Source organism: Atta cephalotes (assembly GCF_000143395.1).
Source record: "Atta cephalotes unplaced genomic scaffold scaffold00013, whole genome shotgun sequence".
Classification (NCBI taxonomy): Eukaryota; Metazoa; Arthropoda; class Insecta; order Hymenoptera; family Formicidae; genus Atta; species Atta cephalotes.
The window spans coordinates 1,207,066-1,218,035 of NW_012130077.1; the positions used below are offsets into that span (position 1 = coordinate 1,207,066).

At 23.3% G+C, this 10,970-nt stretch overlaps 2 protein-coding genes across 2 annotated transcripts; one reads left to right on the forward strand and one right to left on the reverse strand.

The window, feature by feature from the left end:
- Positions 1 to 6,283: 6,283 nt before the first annotated feature.
- LOC105617426 lies at positions 6,284 to 9,561 on the forward strand. The gene is made up of 4 exons (XM_012198980.1): positions 6,284 to 6,352; positions 8,241 to 8,351; positions 8,535 to 8,693; positions 9,159 to 9,561. Exons 1-4 carry the CDS (start codon positions 6,284 to 6,286, stop codon positions 9,285 to 9,287), a joined length of 468 nt encoding a protein of 155 aa, XP_012054370.1. The 3' UTR covers positions 9,288 to 9,561.
- Positions 9,562 to 9,563: 2 nt separating this feature from the next.
- Positions 9,564 to 10,162, reverse strand: LOC105617427 (ejaculatory bulb-specific protein 3-like). Its single transcript, XM_012198982.1, has 2 exons — positions 9,973 to 10,162; positions 9,564 to 9,760 (listed from the first exon to the last, which is right to left on the reverse strand). The coding sequence occupies exons 1-2, from the start codon at positions 10,160 to 10,162 to the stop codon at positions 9,564 to 9,566; spliced, it is 387 nt and encodes a 128-aa protein (XP_012054372.1).
- Between the last annotated feature and the right edge of the window lie 808 nt (positions 10,163 to 10,970).

Genomic DNA, 10,970 nt, shown 5'->3' on the forward strand with positions numbered 1-10,970 from the left:
ATATATATATATATATATATATATATATATATATATATATATATATTCTAAAAGGAACCAATCATTTAAAGGATATATATTAAATACATTACATCATATATATTATATGTATAACAAAATATACATGTATAACAAAATATAATCAATCACTTAATATCCGAGATATGATATAAAGAGTCATATCTTATCCTTCGCTCTCTGAAAACTCTTTGTGACGATCCTGATTGCACTAACCATTTTACTTTATTATTTTAGAAGTTTCAACATAGTTTTAGTACAGAATATCTTTTGTCGTTCAAGTATACCAGAAAGGTAACTTAACATTATTGATTTTAACAATTTCTCATTTTATAGTATAGCATCAAAAATTTATAAATTTATAGTAGAAAGTTTATAAAATCCTTTTCAGATAATTTATAATATTTATCAAAATTTAAGATGACGTATTTTATATTTATAATTTTATGTTCCAAATAAAGTTTAAGTAGCACAATAAAATAAGTCTTAGTAAATAGATAAGAATCATTTATTTGGTGGCCAATTATGTCATAAAAAAAGATTTTTATTAAAATTTTTTTTGGAGATTAGTTAATGTTTGTTAGCAACACGTTTATTGAAATGTAAAACATTTTTACGAAATGTATTGAAATTTAAAAATCTACATAATTATGCAAATCACTATTTAAATATTCGATTCGTTAATAATTTGATTATGATTTCGTTTAAACCTCACTATATACATCTTTCAGATATATTAATTTATTTTTATTTTAATTAGTTATAATCTTTATTTGATAGAAGAATGAATTCGAGAAAATACAATATATTTTAACGATATTATTATTTATATTTTTGAGATATAAATAATTAAATTAATCATGTGTAGTATATGTAGGATATATAATACTACACATGATTAATTTAATTATTTAATTATTTATATAGATATTAATTTAATTATTTATATAGATAAATCAGAATTATCATAGATAATTCTTTTAAGAAAATATTGATTTAATTTACTTATTAGAAGTATTTATCAACAGATTTTGTCGCAAAATGAAATTTAACGCAGTATTTATTTGGTTAGTAGTCATGGCATCGGCAATGGCAATTCAAGTGTTGTAAGTAATTATTTCAGTAAGTAATTACACTTGAAATAGATTATATTTCCATTTTGTTATGTTTAAATTATATGATATGTATTTCTTTTTTAATTATTGAGCTGAAATTGAAACTGAAATGTAAAATTTAATGAAAAGTATAAATGACGAAATATATAAAAATCAAGTGTATAATAGTTAGTAAGATGCAAAATTGAGTCTATTCTTATTTAAAAATATATAACAATTTTGATATTTCAGTTTTTTTTCGAACTATATATATCTTTTCAGTGAGAATGCAATTTCTTATCTTTACATATCTTCAGTTTTTCAAAGCAAGTAAAAGCAGAAATAGAGGGATTCTAAAGGAATGAATGCGTTGGAATGAACACTGATTACAACGTCAAGTGACTTAATTAAGATCATAAATTAAAACTTATAAAGAATCGTAAAAAAACTTATAAGGAGAAATAAATAATAAGAAGAAAACTGTGGATCAGTCATTATATTTTGGATATAAATAATTAAAATAAAATATTGAAAAAACACCTTTTTTAAAGAGAGAAGTCAAAAGACTTTTGAAGAATCTAAATTATTATATATTTTTAAATGAGAATATAGATTCAATTTGTATTGTACTTACTTGACTTTTATTTGTCTTGTACATTTTTTGCTCGATTTAGAATTTCAAAAATTTTTAGATCAATATATTTTTCAAAATGCAAAAAATAGCATTGTGTAATAGTAATAGATCCCGAAATTTCAGAATCGAACATTTTACATTTAAGAACATTTAAAATTATAGAGCGTCATTAAATAAAAACTTAACTGCTCAAAAATATATATGATATTGATCTAATTAAACAGATATTATTGAGACAAACTTAAATTTAAGGAAACCATTTTGAAAATATATTTATAATTAATAGGATTTTATTGTATTTCATTATATATAATTTTATATGCAAGTTTTAAATAGTTGCACTTCATTATTATGACATTTGTGCGATGCGACGTCTCTTGAATAGGATAGGAAATATTCTTACTGTGTAAGAATATTTATCTTATTTTAAGAACAAAAATTATTGGAAATTACAAGAAGTATGAACAAATCTATAAAAGGCTTATTCTATATGATCCATTAATTTTCTTTTTCTAAATTCGTATAATAATCAAAGAGTTTAGTAAGTCAGATAATTAAGCGGACTACAAAGATATAAAGAAATTTATTAACTTTCTTTTTTTAAATAAATCATAGATATATAAATACTGCGGACTAAACGATTGGATAATTACAAATGTAACAATTAAATGGATTAATGAGACGAAAAAGATTGGAGGTAACATAACTTACAACAAGGTAAAAAAATTTACTTATATACTATATTTACATTAAGATTAAGTTGCTAAATATACGTAATAACTTTGTTTATAAAAAATGCTGTTAAAATATTTTATCGCAAAATGTATGTACTTTAATAAAAAAATTTTTTAGGATAATTATCCAGTATACACGATTGATATTGAAATTAACTGTGGATTATGATAACTGTATTGTATTATGATAACACAGAAGAATCGAAGATTGCAAAAACAAAAATCTCTCGCAATTAAACAAGGACGCTTGTGAAATTGCAAATGTAATTACATTTCTATATATGTTTAGTTAGTAATCAAAAGGCTTAAAATCCAAATTTGATTTACAAAAGGACTTTTCTATTCACTTATTTTGTTACATATTCACATTCATTCTCTTCCTTTCTTCTAAGCTCCTTTCTTGATCTATCTTTTAATTTAATGTCCATTCTTCACTACTTCTGTTTCTGATTACAATTGTTAATAATTACATTTTTATAATACACAAACACATATATATATGAGTAAATGTACGCTCGCAAATTTTTTAATTACGAATGCTGTATTTGAATATTTATCATTTTTTTATACTGTTGCAAACTGAAAAAAAGAATGTTATATATTTTTTTTGTAAAATTACATGAATGATGTAATTCTTCAATTTTGACTATTATAATTTACAATTTCAAAAGGAAGCCATACAGAAGCGGGCTGCAACTATTAATTATATTTACGTACATATATTCTTTCTAGTTGTATATCTCAGATTACACATGCTATATAATTAACACATAAAGATTAGTTGTATGTACACAAGATTAAAGTAAGTACTTAATATATTTGAATAAGAGAAAATCAACATGAAGAGTTGTTTGCTGAGCTCTAGTATTTGAGGCAAATGAAATCGCATTAAATATCACGTATAAAATATCACGTATAAAATACTACGAAAGTAATACAAGATATTAAAGATATTTTTCGATAATTGTGTTTTGAATATCCGTAAGTCGGTCTATCTTTATGCGCTTATAAATAATTATTATATAAATAAAGCATTTATGAAGATATAATGCGTAATATAATGTGTGTTATTTTCATTTTTTAAACATTCTTTAACAATTTAATATTAATTTCTTTTTAATAGCATCTTCCTCTGTAGTTCCGACATTAAATGTAAAAAAGATTCATAATTTTCATCTTAATATTTAGGATAAATGACAAAATCTCATTTATTTAATATTTAAATTTATTATTCTAACAGGATATTGATATAAATTTATTGTTAGAGTAGTTCAAATTTTTACTTACGACTAATATCATTTTCTCTTTCTATTATTTCATTGCGCGCCATTAAAATAAAGAAATTATGAAGATTGTAGAAGTTCCACATAATCTATTTTCATACATAATAATTCGCTATTGGAAGTTAAATCGGTTTTAATGTGCTATATTGATGTAACTGTGCTTTATTAATCTTCCGAGAGAAGATAAAGTTTTTTGACTTTCTGAACAGGTCAGGTTATTATTACTATATATTTGAAATAGAGAAAGCATACACACAAGTAAAAGAAACAAATCTACTTTTTTCTTTATATTTTAAATACGCTGCACAAAGTCTAAGAACTATTTTTATTTCACAGACAATAGCGTGCTGGAAAAACAAAGAAAGTGATTAACATAAATTAGTTACAGAAAATGAGTTATATTATACAGTGTTTTGTTTTCCACTAATCGAGTTGGAAGAAATATAAACAAATTACGACATTATTTATTTGAATAAAAATTTTGTTGTTTCATTCGAGCCTCTATTATTTCACAGAAATGACATTATTATTTGAAGTAATATCTTTCAACCAAATAATATATTATTTGATTACATTGAATACGATGAACAATGAAACAAATTATTTATTTGAAAATAACAAAATATATTGATAGAAATTATTGCTTTTTTAAAACAACTATTTACATTTTTTAGACGAAATTACAGACGATGGTTTATATGGTTACAATAAAATTGAACGAGCAATGTTATACGCTCAATTATGTTTATGCTGTAGTTGATCGCGCAAATGCTGAAGATAGACATTATCTGTTCAAACAAATAATGTATTTAAGAAGAAGATATACATTGTTTTAAATTCAAATAATTGTACTTATTGATTCAAACATTGATTTATCTACAATAAAATTTGTTATACAATAAAATTTATTAAATTCAAAAAATCAGTTTTTTCTCTGTGTAGAAAACATCGAACACATAATATTCGGTATGTTTGCATATTGTTTGATAGTAAATTAAAATAAAATAATAATTGATTTATTAATATTTTCCTACATTTGCTAAGATAAATAGTTTCAACGAAATTGATGAAGTATTAAATATACAAGGATAAATATTATACATTTTAGGTTATACATATAATACTTTATCAAAGAATTAAAAGTTTGCTTTATGCTGAAGCTATTTTATCTCTTTCTTGTTTTATTTTTATAATTTACTAAAAATAAGAATATAATAATATAAAATAGTGTTAATAACGCGCTTCCCAAATGCAGCCTTTGACTTACAATTAAGGTGATCAGATATTTTCGGATTTAAAGATATCTATTATGTGCGGAGGAGAAAGAATGTATGGATATAAAGATAAATAACAGGAATATGTTTTTAAAAATAATGTAATTATTAAATCCTTTTTTTTAATTAAAAATTTGTAGATATTTATAGTGACAATTGAATAAAATCTATTTACTGAATATTGCAATTCAAAATTGATATTAATCGGAAAATATATAGAAAAGTTTTAATTGTAATATCTAAATCTTACAAGGTTTAAAAATTTTCCTGTTGTTTGTGACTCATAATGCTAATATTAAAGGTGACTAAGTCAGAAATTAACTACACAAAATGCTTATCATAATTTTCTTATTTGACTGTGCGCTGTATCTGTAGGCCATGTTCCGTATACACTGCCAGCACTGAAAATCTATAATACACGTAACGTGAATTATGGATCTTTAGTTCTAACAATATATCGGAAAACATTAGTGTGTCTTTTGTCATTCGAGTAATAACTTGCACATTGCAGGTAAGAAAATTATATCGGTTTTAATATATTCTTATTAATCATATAACATCAAAACTTTAATTTGGAATATACAAGTTATAAGAAAAAAATGACATGCGCCGTTATAAAGATTATAAACATATGTTTACATGAAATAAAAATTTGTTAAATGATTTATATTTGTTAGAATGCAGAATGAAAATCAATTTTATATATTATATATAATTGTAGAAGTGATTTATTTGAATGAAAATTGACTTTAAGATTGTAATTTTTGAAAGGGTTAATATCATAAGCATATCTAGACAGCAACTTTCTATGATGTAACAAGGCAACGAAAATGGAAAAATATATTTTTGTTAAAATTTATGTAACAAAAAATTATCAGCAAAATTTTGTTATTTAATTGTGTTTATTTAAAATATTTACAAAATGTCTTAAAATTTAAAAATATAATCCTTTATAATTAGATCGTTAAATATAATATTATTCATTAATCTTTTAATCGTTTTTACTTATAGTAGAATATGTAATAATGAAATTTCTCAGCTATATCACTAATATTTTCATATTAATTATCATTTTTATTTAACAGAAGGAGAATTCGAAGAAGTATAATATTTTAATAGCGTCATTATGTATTCTTGAGATATAAATAATCATGCATGTACCTGACAAATAGACCACAATTATTTTTAAAAAACTATCGAACCAATTTACTCATTATATATATTCATCAACAGATTCTATCGCAAAATGAAGTTTAGCTGCGTAATATTCATTTGTTCTTTGTTCATAACATCGGCCATGACAATGATACAATTCGTAAGTAATTATACTACTCTCTAAAATCTTTGGAATATAATCTAACTCTAAAGAGTAAATCTCACTCATTAAAAATTAATAATTGAGCTTTTTTAATTGTCACTGATTTAATTGTCATTCTTTAGAATTAAATTCTACTCCAAATATTTTGAATTTTAGTATGAAATAGATCATATTTCTATTTTATAATGCTTGAATTATAACAATATTTTTAGTTTTATCGATTTATTACAAAAATAAAAAAGCAGATTAATTTTGCATTTTGTAAATTTAGAAAATTGCTGTACAAAAATATAAGATAATGTATGCTCTGATAATGTTTACTCTTTATAAATTATAGGAACTGACTGCTATAAAATATATATTTTTTTAAAATACTTATGTGTATAATTATGTTTATAAGATTTTTATAGAAAATATTGGATATAGTATAAAATATTATTTTATACAAACTATTAAATATTATCAAAATTTATTTGAGCCTTTTATAATATGTAAATCTAAAATTTTCAAAGAAGCAATATTATCTCTGTAATTAGCAATATTATCTATAATTAGCAATATTATTGAGATAATATTATCTCAAACCTTGAAATTTAAAATGTTACACGCTTATGCATATATTGAATAAAGTTTGAAGTGCTACTTTATTTATATCTACTGCTTTTTTTTTAAATTGGGCAATTATACCATTCGATAAAGAAAAGTTTCAGCTTTAAGATCTGTTTTTTTTTTTAATTGCAGTACGATGATTTTGTAATTATGAGCGATTAAATTCGAGATGCTCCTTTTAATCTGCGATAATTTAATAATAAAAAATCTTTAAAAAATTTTTAAAAACGATTTTGTAAAGAAAACTTTAAGTTTTTACGTTAGAAAATCAAAAATTTTCATAAATTCTTTTTGAGCACGTGACAGAAACGAGAGGAAAATTTCTTATTTTGTGTCTAGCTTATAGTTTTCTTATGTAGAACCTTGATAGGAAGGCTAACGTCAAAATGATATTTTTTTATGTCAAAATGACAAAGAAATGTAGTTTGCTATCAGGGAAATTATCAAATTCACAGAAACTTAAAAGACATAGTGACTTTTCGAAAGTAGTTTAAATTTAAATTTTGTTCTTTTTTAACAAAGTTACAACTGTTTAGATTTTATGCTACAAACTTTTGTTCCAATTCAATATTTTTAGCTTATCCCTTAAGAATCCTGAGTAGATGCTACGGCCATATTGAATGTTATAATAAAGCAAGAAATAATATATTAAAGTTTCTGGCAAGCTATTTGTAAATAAAGAAAATTTGAGTAAAACAAAATGAAATCGTTTTAAAACATTCGAACCGAAACTGTGCTTGCTCTTCCTGACAATCAATAAATAGTCGTAAAAATGCCTACATTTAACTTCTGTTATATATTATACATATACGTAAATATATAACTTTATTGTATATACAGGTTTGATAATTTAGCTCTAATGAACCGATACATAAAACCTAAAGTTCTAATATACTATCAGTACTGATAATTTATAGTTTACATTATATATACTATAGATTTTTAGTATTGACAGTATATCGGAACATGGCCTAAATAAAAAATTTTTTTTAATTAATTTTTTATAACTTTATCTCTCAATAATTAATAAAAAATTAGTAAAGATGCGAATAATCTGATTCAATAGCGAATGTAGCAATCAACAGGGAGATACATTAAAAAATAATTCAATCAAGTTTCTTTATCTTCCTCTTATTTTACGTTTTGAAATTAACGTTTCCTATTCATCATGTTACTGCTACTAAAACTGCACAATCACAGACACATCATAACCTGGCAAAAACAAAGATCAATAATATTCATATAAAGTATTGTAATCTGTTAATTTTGTTTTCAGACTCGAGGTACTTTTGAATCTTGCGATCCAGACCAATGGATTTTGACAAATACAATTTTCGAATGGAAAAACAACATGAAAATAATTTCATGTAATGTTACTTACAAAGAGGTACTTGTTAATAATTGTATTTATACATTCAAACAAGACACAATTATAAAATATATAACACATATAATCAAATTTTGGAATGACAAATATACATATATATAAAACTCCGTATGTAAAATGTTTTTTATTAAATATTTTATCGCAAAATAATTTATATAATTTCCTTTACAAAATCTTTTTTAGCCAAACAATAGCCACACAATCTACAGAATACATATTATAATGGGTTGTGAGGATACAAATTCTAATTGTACTAAAGAACCGATTATGTGGATTGATAATATCGACTGTAATTCCCAGAATCTCTCGCTATCGGATATGGACGTTTGTGAAATTGGAAATGTAATAATGTTTTTATAATTATTAAGTATTATACACACACACACACACACACACACACACACACACAATGCACTTACACACATATATAAGAATTTAATTCGAGAACATACATATATTATTTTAGAATAATAAAATTTGGGTATACATTTTGGATTTTGTTTATATGCAAAACTTTCTTTTTTTATATATATAAAAAAAAGTCAAATTTTATTTTGACAATCGGAATAAAACTGTCTAGTTTTTAAAAAATAAATTGATAATTTTAATATAATGTTAATGTCAATTTGAAATAATTAAAAAATATGCATGATATATATACGCTAATATGTGAAACAAAATTCTAACTTATACTTTAAGAACATTCAACAATTTGGAAGTTTATACGTTAAACGGAAAATAAAAATTGTAACTTATACTTTAAGAGTAGTCTAACTTGAAAATCTAACAGTTATTTTTATTTCACAGGAACTGGGAACGTGGGAAAAACAGAAAGAATTATTACAATACCGATATGGGAAATTTATTGGAGACTTGCTCTCTCAAATGTTTTGTATAAATATTATTAAGGTTGATTCAGAATTTGAATATTTTTAAAATTGTCTTTTCAAACATGTAAATATCTTGCCATGTAAGAATTAACATTAGAAAGTGTTTCTTCTCATATTCAGTTATTGATTGATGACATTAATTGCTATTGTATAGGTTTGATAAGACTAAATTAAATAAGACTAAATTAAAACATAAATAATCGAATACATAGATTAATATTGAATGTAATCAGAATTTAACGTTATTATAAAATATATGCCTTTATTTAAGCTCAATTATTTGACTGTTATTGAAAAAATTCAATAAAGAGAGAAAAAGAGATTAATCTTTCATTTGATCTTCTATCAAAAATTGCTCGAGAGATGCTATACGCTCTTTGTCAGGATCATACATTTCGACAAACTCTGCCCAAATATTTGGTTTATGTTCCTTCATATAATTGATTATTTTTCTTGCTGTGTATTTCTGTTTTTCGGTGCATTTTTCGCAAGATGTGAGTATCATATCCGGGAGAATATCTACAAATAAATCAAGAAATTCATTTATCTCAATGTATAAATATATATATAATATTTCGTGGATCATATTTGAATATCAACTATTATTTTCTTTTGTTACATTTTTTCTTTTTTATTTCAATTTTTTCTTCCTTTTATCTTATAAAAAATGCGATACGTACAAAATTATTGCAATATATTGAAATAAAACATAAGTTGCAATGTATACTTACTTTTAAAACTGCGTCCATCAGCGGTGCAGGAACCTTTATCGAGAAAGCAATTCACATATTGATTTAAAAGACGATCGCTGTTAATAATCGCATCCACATCTATATTATCATATGTATCTGAATAATATTCTTTTCCTGAAACGAGTCCAGAGAACACAATACTACACAATAGTACAAATGTGAATCTCATCTCTTATGCGATCCTCTCTGTAACAACTTATTCTATGTAAATTATAATAGATTATTCTTCAATTCTTTTGTTAATTATTTCAAGATTCATTCATTAATTTATTTTTAATAAAATGCAAATGAAAATAGAAGATAGTTAATAGAAAATTAACTCTTGTTTTTAAAATCACAACATGGCATAAATTATAAATAAAGAAGCAAACAGTCACATTTAGGATGTCAGTAACGAAATATTTAAAACATTAAAACATAAAATCATAAACGTAAATTATATTTAAAAAATTGTCAGATGTGAAACGATAAATCAAACATGTTACAATTATTGGTTATAGTTAATACACACAGATAATATAAATATAATTACAAAGTTAAAACCATTCGTCAATCCACATTTCATAGTTGTCAGTGATAATGCGATATAAATCTTGTTTTTAATCTTTACAAAACGATTCTGTATATTTTTTTATCGTACAAACAAAAGCATTATAATGTAATATTAATTTGAGAATTTTATAATAAAGAAAAAACTTTTATAAAAATTGTGTGCAATAAGAGATTTCTAAGAGATAAAATTAAAAAAAATAAAATGTGTATAATGGTACATATAGATCTCACCTTCAAAGTTAATGTAATTCGGCGGAATTAGATTTAACACTTTCAAACAAAGACACAATTTTTACAAGAAGATACGTTCAAGCATTATATGATGAAGCATTTGACTTTGTATCAAGGAAAGAAAAACTTTATTACCGAATTTATATGTTCGTTATTGTTTTTGCATTTGACGTCGATGAATAGTTTACGAAACG